This window comes from Nylanderia fulva, unplaced genomic scaffold, assembly GCF_048542155.1.
Source record: "Nylanderia fulva isolate GAGA-0341 unplaced genomic scaffold, ASM4854215v1 Scaffold17, whole genome shotgun sequence".
Classification (NCBI taxonomy): domain Eukaryota; kingdom Metazoa; phylum Arthropoda; class Insecta; order Hymenoptera; family Formicidae; genus Nylanderia; species Nylanderia fulva.
In genome coordinates, this window is record NW_028189945.1 from 1,294,790 (window position 1) to 1,319,090 (window position 24,301).

The 24,301-nt window shown below is 31.3% G+C and overlaps 1 protein-coding gene across 3 annotated transcripts in view; it reads left to right on the forward strand.

The window, feature by feature from the left end:
- The first annotated feature begins 1,219 nt into the window (after positions 1-1,219).
- Positions 1,220-24,301, forward strand: part of dlp (glypican dally-like) — a 153,592-nt gene continuing 130,510 nt past the window's right edge. For 2 of the 3 annotated variants that reach the window (XM_029311983.2, XM_029311984.2), the window contains exon 1: positions 5,503-6,032. In XM_029311983.2, coding sequence (XP_029167816.1) covers positions 5,885-6,032 — 148 coding nt within the window. In that variant the 5' untranslated portion in view covers positions 5,503-5,884. Of the gene's footprint in view, positions 1,470-1,678; positions 2,088-2,565; positions 2,608-5,502; positions 6,033-24,301 lie in introns of those variants that run through there. The other variant, XM_029311985.2, reaches the window with a different exon arrangement.

Here is a 24,301-nt window from a genome sequence, read left to right on the forward strand (position 1 = left end):
TTAATTTTATAAATATACATATATATAGATTTATAGTTAATTAACACATATATGTGATATAAATAATATGATTGCATTCTTTTGAAAAAAATGCAGCAATGCTGTATCTATCTCACTGTTTTGCACTCTCTGATATTTTTTATCTCTTTTTACATAGATTTTATTTCTTTCTATTGCATCATATTATATACTTTTTATACTTGAAATTAAAACGATGTAAGAGAAGGGAAAATTATGCCTAAGCATAATTATTATTAAATTATTTCTAAAAATAAGGTAGAAAATACAGCTCGGAAATAGATTTTGCTACAATGTGTGTGTCGTGACAAATAATTTATGCGAACAAAAAAAAATTAATTAACATAATTACATGAATTATCGACACGATGAGAATAGCGTGTAATAATAATAGACGTTTGATGTAATAATGCTCTCGTTTCATCAAATAGAATATCTCAATCAACATAAATACAATACAAATATCATACGCACACACACACACACAAAACGTTAATTAATAAATAAGGTAATTTATTCACGGATGGATCATAATAAACGATTCATTCTACAGTTCTATGGATTGTGACTCTGTCGCACACGATATTTGGTCACAACCAACGTAGGATGCACACTCAAATCTCAGATCTGAGAGTACTTTCGAAAAAATATATTTCACACGTAAAGACTCGATGAAACACAAGTGGTTTAAATAATGTTATATTGGCGCGAATAAAACTTCAGGATAGCGTTCGGAAACTCATCTGTCAAAGTGCAAAATTGGACCGACCAATCAGAGACCGAGGATCTCTTCGCCCTGATTGGTCAATCGAGCGTTTCTCCCTAGGCGACTACATTTCCGAACGCAATCTAGAATGCTGCTGCCCTCTCCACTATACTTTCTCATAGTTCTTAATCAAAGTTCGTGTGTGTCGTCGCTCCGCGAAAGTATACGCGAATGTGAGTATATTAATTACTGTTTCACGCTAATTATTGCCTTGACGTTAATTCTCGTATCGCGTCGCGTGTACCGACATCGTGATCGCGATCGCAGGCGCGAGATTCACCTCGAATCGACCGCAAATCTTGCTCGACGTTCGTCCTCCCGACAGCGAGTGGTCACGTGACGCGTGACGTCACAGCTCTTGCCGCCAAAAGTTCGCGCGCGCGAGTTTCCGAGGATGCATCGGGAGCAGTACCGGCTCCGCTTCCGACGCTGAATTTTCCGCGTTTCTCGACGTTGTCGATCGTATTCTACGTGCTCAATTGCGCGTTTCCGGTCGTACTTTCGGGTCATCGTGTCGAAGTATCGTTTCGCGACGAGCAAATCTCGTAATATTCGACAAAAATCGCCAAGGTCTACGACACGGTCGCGCCGCCATATTTCGTTTGTTACATTTCACTATCGTGCGTTGGTCTCGAAAGCTTTCTCGCGAATCCTCGAGCCGGAGATCTTCAGCGGAGAGCAAAAAGTACGTATATCAATTGTGTATTAACGAAATACGCGATCACGAGTCGACGGTGTTCGAGAAACGAGCCTTTTCTCTCTCTCTATTTCTCTCTCTCTCTCTCTTTCGTTTCGCGATGTGCCGGGATTCTCGGAACTCCCTCGAGGAGTTAATTCTTGGTATTCGTGGCAGTCGTATTTTTCGATCTTTTTGACGTTCAATCTTGTTTACAGATATCGTGCGTGGATGGCTCGGGATTTTCACAACCGCGTTTTTCAACCAACAATCTTTCTGGAATAGTTGACTCCTAGTGCGGAGGGAGTCGTCGAATCGTCGTTCGATAAGTGCTTTGATAAGTCGTCTTTGAAAAAAGCAGCGACGCCGAAAAGAGCATCGGTTTAGTTCGCGCGCGAATAAGCTCTCGCGTTTTAATTAACGTCGAAAATGTGATAGATGAAACCCGGGCGTCGCTGCGTCGCGAACGGAAAAAGGTAACGCGAGTGTTATGCCATGTAAAATATTGCGCGATCATAATTAATAAGTGTGGCTTCGCGAGTGAGTGCCATGAAGGAATACTAAATAAGGAATACCAGAGAAGGAGGAGGCCCGAGGAACATCAGATGACGGCAGAGCAACGATAAGGTGAGCTATCACCATAATTTAATTTATCATTTGTTATTTGTGAAGTTAAAAATTAAATGTTCGTTTATCTTCAGGATATATAGCATAAATTTTATTATATATTGTTATCTAATATAATTATAATATGCATTATATATAGTTATGAGTAAAAAATATTTTAAATTTTTATGTCGAAATATATGTTTAAAATATTTGATAAAATATTTATAATAATTAATGTTTACATACAGATATACATATATCTACATATATATATATTTTATAATTATTTAAGTTATGTAATAATTATACATTTATTTATCACACATTTTATAAAAAAAATGTTTAGAAAAAATTTTAGCGAATGTTTGTAATTTTTCTATCAAATACTTGATTTAAGAAAAAACGAGAAATTATCAATTATGTACATAACAATTATTTTTCGAGTTATTTTAATTATTTTATACATTGTCTTAAATTAAATATATTTATTTTGCAGAATATGCTGTACTACAACTCTGCCATTCTACGCATCGTACTGGTGAGTTACGAGTAAATTTTTTTTTATTTTTACTCGTGTAATGATATCAGAAAGATGCAACAATATTGTCTAATTTATACTTATATTAATTGCTTGGTATCTAAATTTATATGTTTAAATTCATTTTTTATAATTATATATATATTTTTTCTATAATTATTATACATATATATTATATAAGAAAATTGGAAATACTATTTTATATAAAATAAAATATAATAATTATATGTACTGCAATACGTTTTTTAGTACTTCTAGCATATGATGTCATGTAAAAAATAGAATTTTATAATGAACAAAGATCTACATATACATATTGTTTCATCTTCTTGTTATCATTCACACTGTGAGATTCAAGTGAGCAAGTCATAGCACAAATTGCTCCATTTATACATGTATTGTTATGATGTTATGCATATTATATTTCTGTGTTTATTACATCTCGCGAGATGTAAGCGCTAATATGCGAAATTAATTGACAAAACAGAGTGACACATTTTTGAGTATAGTGCATTTCATAGATTATTATTATTAGCTTTAACGTATAGATTTATTCATTTATGCTACAATATAAATTATATACTCTTCATTAACATTACCAGGGTGAATATCTCGTTAATATGACTTTTTGAATACGATTTATTATGTATATATTAATTATTCGAATATAGTTATTCTTTCGTCGCAAAAAAATTAAAATACGTCGCGTACATTTATCTCCACGTGATTTATTATGCAATATAATGCATCTAAAATATCTAAGAAAATTTTTAATAATAGTTAAAATATTTATAATAATTTATATATATACATATTGTGTTGAATAAAGATATATGAAACCATTGCACAACACTGCATATTTTAAATATAATTAAATTATTTTTATATTGCACAAGAATTTTTATTTATTATATTCGTATTATATAAATAATTTATATCTTTAAACATAGCTTATTTTTAAAATTTGAATGCAAATTTTTACATATCTGTTTAATGAACAAATATATAACCGCGTGAAACAATTATTTTCTGAAATCTCGGTGACAGATTTTGGCACTTTTTATATCAGCACAAAAACATTATCTGAGTGTTCTGTTGGATTTTACCAAGAATTGATAATTGCGTAAGGCGTAAAGTTATCAGCAGACGTTAAGTAAAGTATTGCTTTGTTTTCTTTTTTGTAATAACATATACACATATTGTGAAAATATTAATTGCGACAACGATAATCGCTGTAACAATTTACAGGATCATGGCACTTATTTTTCGTTATGAATATAACAGAAAATTAAAACAAAATTAAACAATCATATATAGTAGGCCAACTAAACGAGCAAATAAATAAGATGTAAAAAATTTTTTTATTAATAGTTAAATCATTAAATTAACATTCCGTTACAGAATCGATATAAATTGTAAACGTTTCGACTGCACTACAGTCTTTATCAATACATAAAAATTAAATATTAAAATATAAAGTTAGATGTTAAAAATACAAAGTTAGTTAAATATTAAAATATAAAATTGAAACGATTCTTCGCTGTTGACCAATAGATATGCAAGGCGATTGGTCTGAGATGCCAAGTTATGCGACATTTGAGCATGCTACGGATATAATACGCGAATTAAATCAATGTCAGAAAAAATTAAAAAATCTTTCAACTTACATTATCGTTTTAACAAGTCCTTTTCCCCGATATTTCAAGTGTGTGTTGCGAAGTCTGAATACCAAATGTCAAAATAGAGAGCGTGATGTATTTATTTATTACCAATGTTTTTTCTAAATTATGATTCAGCAAATTTTTTAAGTATGTCAAAATAACTACTGTCTAACAATTCGGTGTCTGTATTTAAATTAATTCCATTTTTCTGTTCTTTAATGTGGATCATTTCAGATATTAGTCTTTTTTGGTAATTCTTTTCATGATCCATAATTTTAATATTGTCCCAGTCAAATGTATGTTGTTCGTTTAGAATGTGTTCCGTGATAACCGAATAAAATTAAAATATTTTTTATAATATATTAATTATTTATTAATAAATAATTATATCGTATAAGTATTGTTTACGAGATGGCTCGTTGAAGAGACGGTATATTGTTTGAATATAATGTAAAATAAAAGCTTTGGTTTACGTTTACGCTTTGTATTATTGCGTCATACATACATGTATAGCAATAACAATTTTTAAAAAATTGAAAATTATTGTTAATAATCTATTTATAAATAGCTTTGCTGTGTATTTTAGATTTTTAATTTCTACAAGAACATATTGACATGTGTACATGTGTATATTTAATTTTAATATATGAAAATGTAATGAAATTTTTTCACGATGATTATTAATATTAATTAATCGTAACGCACAGCAATGGCCATATATATGTGTATATTTTTTTTAAAATTTCAAATTATTTTTCAATTTTTTTCATTTTATTTAATAATTATATAAACGTATATTATGAATAAAAATATATAATTAAAATAAAAGAGATAAAATAACTCTTCTCGACTTTAATAAATTCGTCCCTGAAGAGGTTAAATAAAAATGATATAATCAATCTATTATTATATTATAATATTATAATATATGTATTTTTTATATTTATTTGTCTTTATTATATTTATTAAATATTATTGTATTTTTATATATACATAATGATCTATATTATTTATATTACATATTATATACGAAATTATTTGCAAATGCATATCATATTGTGCAATAATCTTATAAACACGCATTAAAAAAGTGTAAATGTAAACGAAAGGAGCAGGTGTAAAAACGTTTGGTGTATTTATAAATACCCTAAATATTTACTAGCGAAATGTAAGAGTTGGCAGCATTGATTTTCAAACCTGTTATCGTCCGACACAAGCGCGCCGTTGTCGGCGGATCCCGGGTCCCGGCGCACATTTCATCGCTCGCTTCAGTCAGTGTGTGCCGCACCGGCGGAGAAGGTGGTGTTATTCCGAGTTTGCTTCGACGAAAGCGAGACGTCCGCGGTATCGTTCCCTTGTCGATCGTCGTTACTCGCGAGCAACAGCTCGGCTAATCGCCGGCCGGCGCCGATAATAATACGGGAAATCGCGACCGTACGAACGTCTACGTGTTTATATTTCGTCTTGGTCGTTAACGAAAAAAAAAAATACTCTGTGAATTTGTGTCGGGATCTCCGATATCGCGCGTGTGTTTTGTCTTTCCACTGTACGGAGTATTCCGTTTTTCTCTCCCTTTCTTCCCCTTTATACTTGTTCGAGAAAGACGACTACGAAAAATGAGTGCCATGATTCTGTGGATTGTTACGGCGATTATCGCTGTCGCAACGACGGCAAATGCCGCCGGTCTCAAATGCGATAGTGTCAGGCCGGTCTTCGAAGCGCAAGGCTTTTCGCTCAGCAATATTCCGAAGGAGGCAATTTCATGTGAGTTAAATACTCCGATACACTTATCATATATTATAGTGTTCGGCACAAAACGATTGTCTTATTTATATATCTTGCAATTTACGTGAAACATTTGGATATCTCTCCTTTAACTATTTTATAATATACATATATGTATATGTGTATTTAAATATATGTATTTAATAAACATATATATATATTTTTACATATATATTTTATATATTATGCATATTTAATATATATTAATATATATTTATCGTATATATATGTGTTCATATTTCGAAGAAAGGGAGAGACAAGTAAAATATATAGATAAAAAACTGAATTTTGCGGCTGATTTATAAAGATCATTATTTTCATCACAATTGTTGTCTGGGAATTATATGACCATTATTCAACGCCAAGTACGCGAAATATTAATGAGAAACAAAATGCATTTAGTCGACTGTTACATACCGCTTCCTGTCATTGTCTGATAATATTGAATAGCACTGTTTAGTTTACGCAATAGTTTATATTAATATGATGATAATAGACTGCGCTTTTATTTTTTAATTTGCAACAGATGTTCTTTTTTACTAGAGATATACTCTATTATCTCTTCTCGTGTGGGTGGAATATTCAATTCTGTGTTGAAATGACATTTTTGCAAACTGATATAAATTACTGGAGAGAGATTGACATTCTCTAATATAATATATATGTATATTTCATATGCATTGTAGAGAGTCACGCAACAAAACAACAGATTCATATAACGAATAAAATATTTTCTTCTATTATGTCCAAATCTCCGAAATGTCATGTCCTTTCTTGTTTTTGTTTTGACATATAATATATAAATTTAATATGAATTTATACCTTTAAATATTATATATAAAAAAATAGTTTGCTCCGTGTAACGTATCGTTTCACATTCGTGCGTAAATCAACTTTAACAATTGAATTTATTAAATCACATCGAAAAGATTCTTGCGATATTAGAACAATTTGTTTTAAAAATATTTTATTTGAAAAGTCGAATTAATCCATACGGGAAAAGTTATTTCTACAATTGCTTTCACTAACAACAAGTTAGTTTTGACCTATAGCAAATTTTATAAAAATATATCGTAGCATAAAATTTTACAATTTTAATTGTACTCTTAAAAAAAAAATTTTTTTTAATACTATTTGTATAATATAATTATGTTATAATTTAACATAATTATAATATAATACAATTGTGTAATAAATATATAATATTGATTAAAGGAAAAAATTTAAATACATTGAAAAAAAGTTAACTTGACTAAATTGTTCAACTATAATACGATTTTGTTAATTGAACATATGTAAGTATTTAAATCAAATAGACGTTATATTTAATATGTTGTTTTTAATATAAATACTTTATATATGTTCAATTTTAACAAAATAGTATTTAGTTGAACGATTTAATCAAATAAATAAACTTTTTTCACAGTATTAAAATTATTGATATTTTTGTACAACGCGCGCATGAAATATTTGTTTTCATTATTGTATGAGTTTTATATAACATTCTCTTAGGAGTTTTTAAAAACATTCTTAAGGTCTGGGTCATCAGTGACTCGGCAAGTTCGCCAACGTAGGATCTCTTAGAATCGAGAACTATTCGAAACTGTGCAATATATACGACCCTGCCCTTGCGATTCGTCATCGCTCGTGCAAAAATAACCATGGTGGTAGGTACAAGTATAGGCATGCAAGGCGCATGGGAGTAAAAGAGTCGGCAGCTACTTTTAAAACTTCGTAGAATCCGGTTTGTGCGCGACGATAATTGAACAGGATCTCTCGTGAAACACACTCGATGACTGACGAGGTCGATCGATCCTCCTCAATTTGTCCTGAAAATTCAATTTTAATTACGAAGTCGGGTGCGTATTGATTGCGACATCAAAGTTGAATTTATTCATTGAAGCACGCGAGAGCTTTTCGAACGGTTGGCCGTATCAAATGGGCTTGGGGCATTTCAGCGCCGACTGCGAAATCTTCTTTCGAATGTGTTTGGGGAATCACTAGGCAAATGTCAAATCGCTTTAGCAATTTTTCTTTCTGAGCCCGACTCGTTACACTTAGTTTTTGGAGAAAATCCACAAATATATCTGAGAGAACTAATTGCGTATTTTTTATCGCAATAAAAAAATTCACAAGAGCAGACAAATTATTTAAAATATTTTAAAATGATTTATTTTGAAATTATTTTAAGGTAATTTTCAAATTGTTTAAATGAAACGTTATGACATCAAATTTCACACCTTCTAACATATGATTGAAGTTAATTAAAATCATATCAAAACTCGATAATTATTTTAATTACCTTTCCTGGAAAGATCGAATTACAAGCATTCAAAAAACTTTGACATTTAAAAATATTCCATTCCATTTATTTTTATTGTATATACGCCAGGTCACGCGATCGATTGAGGTTACAAATGCGATTTAATCGAAAGATATTTACGATTGACCACGTATCGTGCGTTATCGAATAGACAGTAGGATAGACGCCAGATAGAGATAATAACAGATTAATATACCGGCTGATTGGTAATTATGGCACACCTATACCATTGAACGTTATCATATTGACTGTGTTCTTGTTTTTTTCTGCAGTCGAGACAATTATCGGTTAATAAGTTTCAAAATACATGTTATATAAAACACGAAAATAGAAAATTTATATGTAAAAACGTAATGATTAATATAAATTATAAAATCGTATAGAGAAAAATCCGAATATATATTTTCATTTTTCATATAATTATTCCATTTGCGATAATGTTTTATTCAAATTTTTTTAGAACAAAATTGCATAAAAAATATGCGACGTCTCTTAGAAAGTTAATTCATATATTTAATTCAAGTAATAATAATTATATAATTATAAATTATATATTTACAATGTCAAATTATGTGAAACGAAGAAAAAATAAAGCATTAAACTTGAATATTGTTGAATTTCATCAAGAAATTTAACGATAATTCAAGAAGGGCATTTTTTACGGAATATGAAATTATTTAAAAAAATTTTTATCAATTTTTTAATAATTCCAAAATATTACGATAATTCTTGAGAAATCTGCTCAATTTTAGACTTTTGCCATTTGTGTAATCTCTTTTCATCGATATTCGGAAATCCTGACGAATTCCCGACACGATTTAAAATGCACCGCTTTTAAAGAGATAGGAAAAAAGAGAGAAAGAGAGAACAAATTGCTTTAAAGGGAAGAAAATATATTGTACTGCAATATCGAATTATATAAAATGAAAAAAATTAAATTGTGGAATATTGTCTTTCATTAAGAAATAATTCAAGAATAAATGAGACCTTTATTATGAAATCATTTAAAAAAATTGGTCGGTTAATTGAGAAATACAATAATTTTGAAAGAATCTGCTCACATAATTTTAAACTTTTCGCGTAATCCCGTTTCATCGATATTCAGAAATCCTGACGAATTCTCGACAAGATTTAAAATGCACCGCTTTTAAAGAGATAGAAAAAGAGAGAGAAAGAGAGAGAAAAGAACAAATTACTTTAAAGGGAAGAAAATGTATTGTAGCGGTCGTAGCCGGGTCGGACATAAAAGCTGCGGCAAAATCAAGCGGAACCCCAGTAGAAGACGACCGCGAAAGACTCCCGGGGTGCACCATTAACACGAGGCTCTTTCTTTTGCCACAACTTTTGCTTCTCACTCTCGTCTACATTTTCGAGGTTACTTTCGATAACCACCTCAAAGGTTACCGCTTTCAATTTACATTTTACCGCGTAATGAGACCGACCTTTTCTAAATTATCTGCAATTTCTACGCTCACAAATCACGATCTTCTCTCTCTCTTCTTCGATCTATGTAAATTTTTTGAATGCTATTTTTGGCGCTCTTATCATTGGAATCTCTTTTTGCGCAATAGAGAAAAAAATCATATTTATTATATTGTATAATTTTATTTCTTCTTTTTTATATTAAATATATTTTGCGAAATTTCTTAATAAAATAATTTAAGAATATTATTTTAAAAAAATGTTTTTTCTTGATTATTATGGTTCAGTATTGAAGAATTACAACGAAATTTTTATTTACACTTTTTCTTATCCAAAAAGTCATAAAGCGAGGATGAATTGAAAGCTAAAAGATGCAATGCCATGTATAGAGTGTCATAATCATAAATTTAAATTCCGCGTGGAATCGCAATTTATTTCGCGAAACTTGGGCGAGCTGATTTGCGAGGACTGCGACGCGACGTGACCGCCGGTGAATTTATAGCCGATGAATTATGCGCTTTGTTCGTTTAGGGATGGAGAAGTCCTCCAATGGAGTCGAAACGGGCAGGAGAAATGAATAAAATTCCAGAGGACATTCTTGTGTCGAAAAATCGACGACGCACTGCGGTCGTGATTGCGTTTCCCCGTGTGTGCTCGTTGATGTATAATTTCTCTTTAATATATCTCGGAATCTTTCACAATGGCACGTAAATTGCTTATTAGTTCGCGATTATTAAATCACAATATAAGAATCTGCCAAATTAAAGTCCATTTCGAAGTAGAAAAATATATTTTATATACTATATATAAATATTTTTTACACAATTATATTTTCCAATTCCAAATTGACTTTTTATTTTGATTAAAAATCTTAATTTTGTGTTTAAATAAAAACCAATTGTGATTAAAATTGATTTTTTTAATTATATTTAAAAAATATAATTGTGTTTTAAAAAATGTTTTAAATACAATTCGATATTATGTCGTAATTATATAATAATTATCAACTTAATATTTTTAGAACATGATTATATTTACGCGCGCAACCATGAACTTCTGAAGAAGTTCTCGTTGCTTATCTACATTACCGATGTATATTTTTATCATCGCTTTGATAACGATAAACCACTTTATTTAAAAAAAATCAAACTGACTCTGTTAATGAAGAAGTAATAAATTAATTGCTCATCGCGATTAAAATGTTGACACACAAATACATATTTCGACATACCTACGTAAAAAACAAGAATCACAAAGAATTAACTTTTGAAATTTGAATATACGAATCTTGTTAGACCGCAGACCGAATTGATATTGAAATGAAACCTTTTCCGCGACACATATTCAACATCAGCGTGAATCGTAAGATCGTTTTCCGGTGTGTTTAACGCGTTGATCGACTGCGGCTGGCAATAAAAGCAAGAGCGTTAACACCATTCATCCCTCTCGCGGCTTCGTTAGCACGTTTTGTGTGCCGCGAATACGTTTTAATTTATGGATCCTTCGGAACTCGCGGATAGGTGTTAATTGCGCGGCCAATGGCAAAAGCTCGCTCGGCTTTTATGTACGTACACTCGTCCACCAACGATGACGACGACGACGACGGTACACGGTGGAAAATCTCCGTATTTGCGAAGGCGCGCACATATATATATATATATATATATATACATATAGGTATATATTTTGCGAAATCCGCGATTCGCTATCTGCTCCGCAATCAAACACGCTTGTCAGCTCGAGAGAACGCGGTGGTATCTGTTCGCGCGAGCGGTAGATAAGCGGCATTTTACGCCTTGCCAGCATCGTTGCATGGCGCAAAATTAGTCCGATGCAGGAGGAAGACAAAAATATTTTATGTTCTGAGAATATTATTAAATTAATTGTTATTATATAGTCATTACATAATATCAAATTGTCTTTTAAAAAAATAATATAAATATATGTATATTATTTATAATACAATTATATATATGTATATGATTTTTTTAAACTGAATTTTTAAAACAGAAATATATATTTTTTTATTAATATATTATACATACATATATACATATATGTATGTATATTAATAAACGACAATTTTAATCAATAACTCTCAAAGAATCAACTTTTGTCTGAATTATTTGTACAATCAAAAATAATAAAGTTTTTGAGGGTGGCCGATTAAAATTGGATACTTTATATATACATTTCCTTTTTTTGTATATTATCAGTCATGATATACATTAGCGGGAACACGATACGTCGCGATACGAAATGTGTGTCTCATATCTATGAATATTAAGATCATTTATGATACGATTAAGTATACCCAGAGAGAGAAAGAGAGCGCGCACTTAATCTACGTTATTAATATACTTGTAAATGTATATGCGGTGAATTTATCATACCTACCGCGTCTTCTCAAATTCGCTACTGTCGTGAGGACCCGCGCGCGATTCCGAGTGTGATTTATCTTCGTTATCATTGGTGACTACGTTACACAGATACGGGCGCATTTATCGGCGAGATGAAAGCGAGAGTTGCGTGGGTCCTGTCGGATTCGCGAGGCAAAAAAAAACAGCATGGACGAGAGACGCAGAGACAATCTGGCTGAAAGAAAAAAGCGCCCAGGCGTCCGTTTTATCGCGACAACTGCACCACACGTGCGGGTGCAAAACGTTCTTATATGTTGCTAATTTCGGGATTGTAATCTCGTCGTCCTAAAAATTAAATAATGAAATAAATCAAAATAATCTCGTGCTTTGCACATTATGCAATAATAAATTAAATGAACATAATTTTTGTTATATAATAATAAACACTAATTAGAATTAGTATTATGTAGCGATAATTAATGCAATAAGCAGATTTTATATTTAGATTTCGAAGTTAAATAATTAAACTAAAAAATAATTAGATCAAATTAACAAATTTAAATTAACTGATTTAAATTTAACTGACATTTTACATATTTTATATACATACTATACAGATACTTATATTTTGCATACCTATATATAAAGTGTTTATACTGTAAAAATTTCAGTTACGACTGTTTGTGCGCATATTCGCATGGTTCGGCATTCTAAAATATAGCTACGCGATGCAGGATAATTAATGCGCTTGTTTCCCCTCTCTCCGTCTCTCGGTCTCTCTTTTTACCTCCTTTCCTCTCGTTCTGTGGCTTATTATTTGCAAACTACCCGCGAGTGGTTGGTAATTAATACTTCAGTTAGTAGCGAGCTCGCTTGGCAATTAGTATTCTGTTAACGTGGTATTTTATTTTATTTTTTTTTTCATCGACACGCTCATAGTTTATCCTTGTCGCGTTTGACATAAATTATTACTGGAAAGTCTGCATAAAAAGATAAATTGAAAGAGCTTCGAATATACTGAAGTAACAAATAGTTTCTTTTTCAACAAAATCGCATAATATTCTCGAATTTTATTTTTCTTAATCGATCTATCAATGACAAAGGCATCTACATATATTTTGAAGAAAATGTAGTAATTTATTTAAAATTTATTACAACTAATAGTTTTGTCATAAATTCTAATTAATATTTTATAATTTATTGTTTGCATTATACAATGATACGTACTTAAATTAATTAATGGTTTATTTAATACATATTTAGTGTATATATATAGCATATTTTATTTTTTATTCCTTTTTTATTGCTGTTACTAACTATATATTTATTAATCATGCTTGATTTTATAATCGGGGATAATAAAACTTCTGAGTCTTAGCAACTTACAAGAACTCCAAGTTTCCCTATACATATATTAAGCGTATATCTCGTATAACTATCGAAACTAATCCGCACTAATAATCAATGTATTTTTTATTCGATTTTATTCTTTATTCTTGAAATTGCAGTCCAAAAGCATTCATATCCCCTCCCGTGTTAAATGCAAGGAGACGCATTAACGCGATCGTAAAAACCATGTTTGACATGCAGTTAATACGTCGAACGTCCGGTGGTCCACAGAAGCGAGTGAGCGTGTCGTAAAGCCTTTATACACAACGGTTTCACCCGATAGATTCTTTCTCAAGATTCTTCCTCGCTTCCGGGAGGATGTAAAATACAATTTTTTTGCACAAATAAACGTACGTTATTTAACGAGTTTAATTGGCATAATAAACGTGAAAGATAGTCGAGGAAGATTAACGAAGAATATTGCGAGGAAATAAAGGCCTGATTTGATTAATTATATTTCGTAACGCCTTCTACACGATAATTAATCGACCAATGACGATAAAATCGAAGCGTCATTTACATTATTTTATATATTATAAATACATTATATATTATTTATATATTATATAATATATATTAATATATGTTAATATATTTTAATATATTTTAATATGTATTGTTATTTATATATATTATAATTAAATTGTTGTGTGGACACATTCAAGAATTATACATGTTAATACTTTTTTCACGAATGCATTTTTAATTGCTTATATTGCAAATATTGTTTAAATGCTATACATATTAGATTCTTACTCATTTATACTTGTGACGGACTGAGCTTTACAATTAGTTTTGTTCGGTTTCGATTTTAACGCTTCACCTTTATTTTTAAAATGCTTTTCCGACAATAAATATGCATTAGACACGCAGCCGAATTTAAAAAGATACCGTCTAATTTTCCATTTTCAAACGTTACTCAAAAAAGACCGGACCTTCCACGAGTTTTCGGAATATTAATTCTTATTCGTTCGTTCATTTTTTAGTTCGAACATATCACAATTCTGTCGTTTTCCTGACTTTCGTCTTATATTAACTGAAAAAAAAACCGACAATATAATGCAGTTATGCGTGATGCGCGAGAATGCGAAAAAGAAAAAAGGGCGAGGACGAGGAGAAAGAGAAATGTCACTTATATTTGCAAAATGAGTGTGAATGTTAGACCCGATTTTCTGCCTTCTCGTATCGTTTTTTCGTTCGAGAAAGAGAGAGACGCTTTTCAAGATGGCAAATAAGATCATTCATGGCTATTGTGGCGTTCTTTTCTTCCTCTTCTTTTTTTCCTCCGTAACTTGATCAGATACACCTTTCCGGTTGTGGAAGATCTATGATATTTCTACCCTCGACCACCCCCGAGACCATCTGTTCTCTTCCTTCTTCACCTTCTTTGTGACTTCTTTCGTGTTGTTCGAACTATGGTATGATGAAACAGGCTTTTACTCGTTATACTTCTCTCTCACTTTCTATCTGCGAGCGTTAAAGTTGCTAGGTTCGAGTTTTTTCGCACCCTTAATCACCTTCCGGATTTTCTTTGCGCTTCTCCGAGGATGAGAGCGGATGCTCTCGGATTAAAATATTCATCGACTGACGACGCTACTGTTTGAATTTCATGAAATCGGGTCGGTTGTGATCGTTCCCTACATTGTCTGTCAACAAAAATTGTTGTCATATTTATAGATTTTTTTTTGTAAATGTAGACTTCTCTGCTTTTTTTTGTAAAGTAATCCTTGAAATGCATTTATTTCATTCGAATTCAAGGAAGTGCAAAATATACGAATAGTTCACGTTTCCTTTCTCGCGTGCGAATCGCATTGTTATCGTGAAGATGACCGGCATTGTACATTATTAGGATGATCATTTTGAGCACATTGTAGTAAGTAATTATGGGAATGGCATTGAAGTAGCTATTTTGAAATTATATTATACACTGTCAATTAATGTCAATTAATTGATAGCTGTGCGATGAACGATGAGTATTTTTTTAGAGATAGATCTTATACATTTACATCTAGATTTTATCTAGATTTTTTTTCGAATTAAAAACTTACTTGTAAAACAAATTAATTGCGAAACGAGTTATTGAAAATAATTAAATAATAATAATTATTATAATAATATATAATAACACATATATAACTGTATATACGATGTATATAGATTCTCACAATGAAGTCATAATAAAAACCGGTTTTATCTATTTCGCAAAAAGACACGTTATCTCTTTCAAAAGAAAAATGTGATATACTAACACGTTAACAGACCGGTGTTCTGTGAATTGATTTATGAATAGCGTTATCGATAACAAAGTCGATAAATAGTCTTGAGACTTAGAAAGTAGTGTATGTCGATTAATCGCTTGAACGCGTGAATTGATTTTAAATGGCTCGCTCTTTGTCGATGAGGCATTATATAGGTATAATATTTATATACATATATAAGCATGTATATATTTTTTTACTGTTGTGAAATAGTTTCCTAATTACATAATCAAAATAAACTTTATATCAGATAATAATTTTAAAAAAGAGACATTATATACACATTTTTAAAATATATATAATATTTTGCAAAATGTTATACAATTTTATTTTTTGGTCATAATTATTGATATAATTAATATTGCTGTTCGCGTATCGTCGATGACACATTAAAGATTTGACAGATGACTCTTAATAATGTTATTCGTGTTGTAGCGCGCGTTTATATTCGTGAGCAAAAAAGCTGTCAAGTGTTGACAATATAACGAAGGATTCAGGTATTCTTATAGTGACGTTTATAGGTGTCTGCATTAATAGGTGCCTTCAAAGTAAGGCGCTTTCGACTCCATCGAGAATGTAGAATTCGAAAGTGTGAATACACATTGAAATGCAATAATTACACGAACGGTGTGTAAATAATGTCCTGTATAAAAATTAAATAATTAAATTTTTATATACAATATTTTTTATTTAAATTTTCTAAAATAATATTTCTATATAAAATTTATGTTATCAATTTACAAAGAACAAACGAGATATGTTAACTTTTCGTTCAGGATATTTTTATATTTTCGACATTTGATGTCCAGTTGTGTGGAATATTAAAAATTCTTATTTACAAATTTAAATTTTTATATATATTTGTTAAAATTTTTAAAAATCTATATATAATATTCTATATATAAATTTTTTAATTTGATTTGCCACAATCGTATTTTAAATGTTGTATATCTCGAACGAAAAGTTGTAATCTCTGGTAAATCGATAACACGAATTTGCAAAGAAAATCTTTATTACACGCTGAATTACAACCGTTGTTGGGCCTTGCAATTTTTGAATTCGAAAAAAATTTACGAGAATCTGAGGTGGAACGAAAGAGAGAGATCGGTTTTCGAATGAAAGAGATTTAAGCACGATTGCCAGCACGGACAGGAAGTTATGGGCGGTCGGGATACATTTTCTGAAATGCCGACGACGACGGTGCGGTGAGGAATGCAGAATACAACCTTTTCACGACAATTATCTAGGCCGTGGCAGAATGCAGTCGGCCGAGAGAAGAGAGACTTAATGGTCGCTGTTATAAGTTATAACTTTTAAATAACCGGCACCCAGCGCGCGAGGAGGGATTCTCTTTCCTGCTGCTGCTGGATCGACTTGCTGGAAACCAGCTCACCTTGCTTTACCCAGCGCGATGAGTTTCGCCTCCGTGGCAGTCCTATATATGCGAATGAACGTCCGTTTCATACATATATACGCATGTATTTATATACATATGTATACATGATATCCGTGTCTCGATGCGTAACGACGTTGTAACATTTGTGAGATTTCGCAGACTCGGTGTACTCTTGGACCTCTGGTTGCTTGCTAGCCGGTCCCTTTCCAAGCATGTAATTCCTGCTGCCGGATTAATCATCGTGCTTGGGTGACGGAGTTACATTATAGCCGCCGTTGATGTTTGTGATGTGAATGCAAAGTCAAGAGTGGCTCTCTCTCTGTCTAACGACTAATTAGTTTGCTCGAAACTCTCTATAATCTTATATAAATCTACAAAGAGATAATTAGCTTACGCACTGATTGATTAACATAAATAATGACACTTGGTTATAATTTATGTATTGCAAAGAATTGTTTCATATTTTGTGCAGGGTTAAAAAAACAATAAAATCCTTTTTTGTAAATATTAAAGAAATAAATGTCACATTTTAAAATACGTCATTTTTTTTCAAAAGAGTGAAAAGAGAAAAATGAGATTGGTTTTTTTTTGACAGAATTATTATTGATTTTTAAAGTTTATAGCACTATTTTATATCGGAAATTTTAGTAACAGATTCTTTTTAACGAAATTAATAAGATATTGCGTTAGAAAATAAAATTTCGATATAACTTTTATTATATTATCCAGAATATGGATTTACATGCATATACTATATAAACAAGATTATTCGCGTATATGTAGTGGCTGTAATATCTGAGAAGTCAATTATATTATTCTGTTTCTTTTCTAGTATGCGTAATTTACAAATACCGATCGAAATACGATACTGTCCCAATATAATGAGATGCTTAATTAGTATAATTCTCATACGTAGTACACGTAGATGGGGATGTTTCTTGAACATCTCGATACGGTAATCTCGTATATACACTTGATTTATAACCAATATTTTCTGAAGGAACTTTGTGATATGTGCACGTAAACCCGATTGCGAGAGAAAGAGGGAGGAAGACAGATAGGATCTTTTAATAAGATTCATCTGTAGAGCCTGGCAACAGTTTGTCGACAGGTTGCGCTGAATAATCGCAATCACTTCGTCATATAAATACAATGAAATTCGTAATTTCGTTTGATGTGCTTATACAAAATGCAAGTAAAATTTTAACACGAGAGTTAAAATTTTAACTAACATGCACAGCAATATTATTTCGCTGAAATAATTTCTACATATCTTGCAGAATAAATATTTTGCAATTGATTATATTTTCATTTTACACAAGTCAATTAATTTATAATTATTTTAAAATTAATATTATGTACGTGGTCATATATATGACTAATAATGACAGAATATTTAATAACAAATTTTTCAATGATTTATTATATTTATATACAATTATTTATAGATTCGTAATCTTTTATCCATTTCATTTATATTTCTTTAAAAAAAAGTTTTTCAAAAATAAATTTAATATTAAAAGATTATAATTCTTTTTGTGTTTCAATACTTTTTCCTTGTTTAACATAAAATTTTTATGATAGAATTAACAAGAGTATTTTTTTTTAATTAACGAATGATATGACTCAAAATTACTATTCATAAGAGGGAAAGAGGAGAGATATCTGATTTAGAGACAATATTGTTGCTCGCATTTTTTTTAAATGACTTGTGTAGTTAGTCAAATGACTGACAAATATGTGTTTCAAAATATACAATTTGAATATTTGACATTTTATTTCCGAGACAAATATAATACATACGCGTGTCAATCTTCTGCCATGCAATAACACTCGCTAGAATCACAATATACAAACACGCGCGGGTTTTTCATCGCGTGCTTACTCGTAGGAGAGAGCGCACATAAATAAAATTCAGGGGGAATTATATCCAGTATACTCTCTCGTCTTTATTTATCTATTTATCCGGACGTACATAAATATGGCGGGTCCGGGCAGGGTTTGTCGACCCTGTGATTGATGGGACACGCTATTTTTACTCAGTGTGTGTATGTATGTATGTGTTACGTATCGTGAAAAGGAAGAGAGAAAAAACTAGGGGTAAGAAACGGAGAGAAGACAGTTCTCGGTTCAGCTGGCCGCAAAACGCCCACAGCTTTAGCAATACGATAGAGAAGCGAGGGAGAGGAGACTTTCCAAGTTATTTATCTCGATTTTTATTCTCCCCAGCCACGCGAAGGTGACAATTTATTGATTTTTCTTTGAGGCGCCCTCGTGATGTCGAGTTCGATATAACGGATCGCATTAATTCTCTTTGGGGTTTGTACGATTAGGGAAAAGCTTGATGACAATATACACTGTTGACTTTTAGGCAGCTGACAGATTCGCTCCGGAACTATGACGAAATCAAATTTAATCCGATCCATTCACATGTATATGCATATGTTTTACACAGAACGGGAGGCATAAAAATTCGCGGAATTCGCGGATTCGAAAAAAAGAATTCAAGTGGATAATAGTATCGGTAATCCGCGACGATTGATAAACGTCAACGACTTAATTGAATTTTTCATCGACAAGCCAGCGCTTTGTCAATTTGAGCACGTTCCAATTTGCGCGCATTCCAATTTTTGATCTCCCGAGCTCCGCCGAGCTTTTTTTTTCGCGCGAAAACATATCGAAACAATTATCCCGCGCATTCAATTCGTCACACGATGATTCTTTTTCTATGCCGATAACATGTAAAAGCCGCACGACTGCTCCGTTATATTTCAGAGTAGATTTTGCTGGATTATTTTCTGTTTCGAGCAGTAACGGCGAATGAATAATTAACGGTAAACGACAAGTAAGCTTATCAATTTTTTAATGAATTTTTGATTGAATACATTTAAACAAAGTTATATCTTTCAAAGCTTTTCAGGAAAATAAATCGATATATATTAAATGCAAATAAGCTTTTCGTATTTATGATATTATTATAATAATAGTGGAAAGAATACATTGTGTTTGTAAAATCTTATCATTATTATACAAAGTCATTATTATATAAAGATTTCGAGAGAGGGAAAAAGTTCCTACTCTTGAATTTTGAAAAAAACTATAGATTAACCTTCAAACAACTTGAAAAATAATCATCTGAGTTAAAATTCCAAATTATTAACTTTTCTTCTCTCGAAACCTTTTAACTTTTTTATGTGAAATATTTTATCTTGTTAGAGCCATAATTTCAGATATACTCGACTATATTAATTAAAACACGAAATACACCCTGTGTACATTAATAATGTATATTAATAATAAATAAGGAGAGAACATCTATTAACTTAATGTAATTATATTAACGAAGAAAAATCTTTGCATCATCCGATACTAATTTTCCTGTGATTATACTTTTAATATTAAATTACAATGTTGTAATAACGACTCTCTCGTCTATCATAATGTTAGCAAAAAAAGGAATTCGAAACGCTCGGTTAGAATACATAAGTAAACGTCCGCAGAGAGTAGAGATAAATTATAGAAACAGGAAGCTGAAAAAGACTACCTGCAAGCTGTTGCACTCACAATACAGAGCTTCATGCTCCCTTCCGGCTTCATATTTACTTCTCGTATCTACTCTCTTTCTCTCCTTTTCACTTGCAAAATATTTAATGTCTTTGCAAATAAAAAATTTTACATCTTTACGCACAAAGTTTCGTATTTTATAAATATGCCTTTTCACGCTACGACACATTGTTAAAATTATTGAAATACAAGGTGTATCATAAATGCGAGCGTGTTTTATTCATCGAAATGAGCAAAAAAGTTCATACAAACGTACATATACAATTAAAAAACAATTTTTTAATTGGCCCCTTTGTCCTGCTAGGATGTTTGACAAATGCTGGCTTTTATATATATCATCTTTGGAAAACTATTTACCCATTTTGATAGAGAATGAATTGATTTGAGATGATAATTATTTTTTACTATTTCTTTTAATTATTAGAAATATAAATAATACACTTTGTAATTATCTTAAGTTTCAACTCAAACATGATCATACTGTGAAACTAATGCATTTTTATATGAACACGTGTTTACATGAACTTTTTATTTTGATGAATAAAACACGAAATAGCGGTTAACATTTATGATACACTCTTTATTTTTATAATTCTAATAATGTGTTGTCGCGTCGTGAAATATTTTTTCGTTACAATTTTAGAAATATTTGACTATGTTAATCAAATGAAACTTTATATACATATATTAATAAATGAAAGAAAAACATCTCTTAACTTAATTAACGAAAAACTATCTTTGCATTATTCGATACTAATTTTCTTAATTATATTTTTATATTAAATTACTTTATATACAAAATTTTGTGCACAAAAATGTATAATGTTTTATTTGTGAAAAATTAAATATTGTATACTTACATCCTGTATATATAAATGTAAAACATTTTTTTACAAATTCTCGCGCGTTAAATCGACTAATTAGCAGAATTATCGAATCAATTATGTGAAGCTTGAAAAATATTGATTGTGAAAATATATAGATAAATTTATTTCATATTACAAAAGAAAAATATTTCTTCTATATATATTTTTTTAAGTTTGAATTTTTAATAATAGAAAATTGCCGCAAAGCACGATCTCTGTGTTAAATTTCAAAGAAACGGAAACATTGAACAATCGTCTATCTAAATAGACAAAATACGAGACGACAGAATGAGCGCGGTCATTTTACATTTCATGGTTCTGTAAATCTGTGTGTCACGAGCGAGAGAAGGAGGACGCTTTTTCCCCACGTATAACCATACGTCGAGATTTCATTTTGTCTGTGCGTTGTTAAAGTTGCTCTTCAAGTTACACTATATCCTCGCCACTTCACGACAAGGGTTTTGAGACGGTTTGTACCTCGTCACATACAGAGCCACCCGTCTTCCGTTACCTGACACTACCGTGTAAGGGAGTTGCCCGGCCAAAAAGGGAGAAACCCGGGGGCTTCTCTCTTCCTTCCTCTTTTCCGTTACGTTAACATTACGCCGTTATCGCGGTCTTTCTGACAGCGGCATCTGCACTCGTCGACGACTTCTCTCGTCTCGTCAGGCACTTCTCTCTTTCTCTTTCGCATAATGTCTCGCTACGCGAATTCGTACGCAGTATATATATGTATGTTCGTCCAGAGATGTAAGGATAACGTTTCTGTTCACCGGCGGCGTCTCGCCCTGTTTTCTGCCGCAGAAACTTGCTAAAAGCCGCCGCGAAATGAGGGCTCATTGTCGCGAAGAGAATATCTGGGTATGAGATTTCGCTGACTTTCTGATGTCGCGCGTAAGAACCGGCTCGCGTTCGTTTGGTCAAAAATTAACAAATGTGTGTGAGCGCGAATTTTCGACTATTTTTTTTAATGCTTCGTACTTACAAGGAAATCTCGCGAACCCAAAAATTCTTATTTTGAAGTATTCAAAGTACTGTTTTCTAAAAATTTTATGATAAGAACATCTAATTTTTTTAAATCACATTAATACAATTTTTTTCAAATATTTAAGAAATTAGTTTTTAAAAATTTTATTAACGTGGTTAAATAGAGATATTTTTTACCATGAAATTTTTATATAAAACTTTTTTGGACTGCAACTGAAAATTTCCAACTTACCTATATTGATATTTTCTGCACGTGTGTAAAATTTCATCAAAATCAGAATTCTCAGGTTTGCGAGATTCGATTGTTAGCTTGAAATCTTAATTATTCTCTCTTGAAATAATTTTAACCATATACTTCTGGAAATAAAACCAACTTTGTGCGGCGAAGATATTTCAATATTTCTCAACGAAAGATATATGGAATATTAAATTTCTTGATAATAGGATTTACGAAATAATATTTGATGCTCTATTGTGACAGGATTTTGAATTCACAACTTATTCTAGTAAACGTGTTAATTAAATCAGCTCGAAACGAGTTTGCATGCATGACATATCGTACGGTTTCACAGTATAGAGATCGCACATCTAGAGTGCTCCTAGAGTGGAAATTGAGCATAGATGCTATATACGATTCTAAGCCTTCTCTAAGCCTTCGGTAGAAAGGCAGGCAAAGGATGAATGCCCGCAGGTTCTCTTACACAAAGCAGGTATATTCACATAATACGAAAACGATGCCCGATCCGGGTCGGGGATTAGCCAGCTCTTCGTGATCCCCTCTCCTTCAGCGAATTAGTGTCTCTTAGCTTGACAGCCGGCTGTCTTATTTAACGAGATGATTACACGACTGCATATATTGCACAGAATGTTTGTTATACATAAATATTATTTATAGAGCATTAATTTTATTTTAATAAAAATTTTATTAAAATTATTTTAATAAAAATATTTTAAAATTGTTTCGCCGCATATTTTTTATAAATGAATATAAAATTATACAAAATATTTAATTACAATTTATATAAAAAATGTAAAAGTGTAAAAATTCTCATATAGTGATCTAGCTAAAGAAAAATATTTATGTCAAAGGAATATCTTGTTCTGTACGGGATGTTCAGAGGAGAAAATATGAGCGGAATGTTATAAAAGTTAAAATTATGCCGGCTGCCGTGCGTATGTAAACGAAGAAAGATGACACCTCAGGCGCATGTAAATATTCGACACGATGGGTTGTCGTATGCTCCTATATAGTTCACCGAGGCTCGAAGAATTCGCAAAAGAATCTCGCGTAGGAAGGTAAAATAAGGAGCGTAAAACTTGAAGTTAATGTTGTATCGGTACTTTTGGAAAAAGGACAGACACGGACCGTAAATCCCAGCAATACATTCCAAGTTACATTTCGAGATGTTCTGATTTTTTAAATTTCAGCTCTTTATTCATTTTAGAACCTGAGACTAAGATTTGAGAGAAAGAATGATATATTTTTTCTTTTTGCTTCCTCTTAAAAATTTTATACGAAATCGAAAGAATTATTAAACAAAACTTAATATGCGTACATTAAAAAAATTGTTATTTTTTTAGATTTATTTTTAAAATGGCATTAAAATTAAATGAATGGTTCGCATAGAAAAAGTACGACTGTTTATGATTGGCGTAGAATATATTCTTAGTTTTAGAAGATGT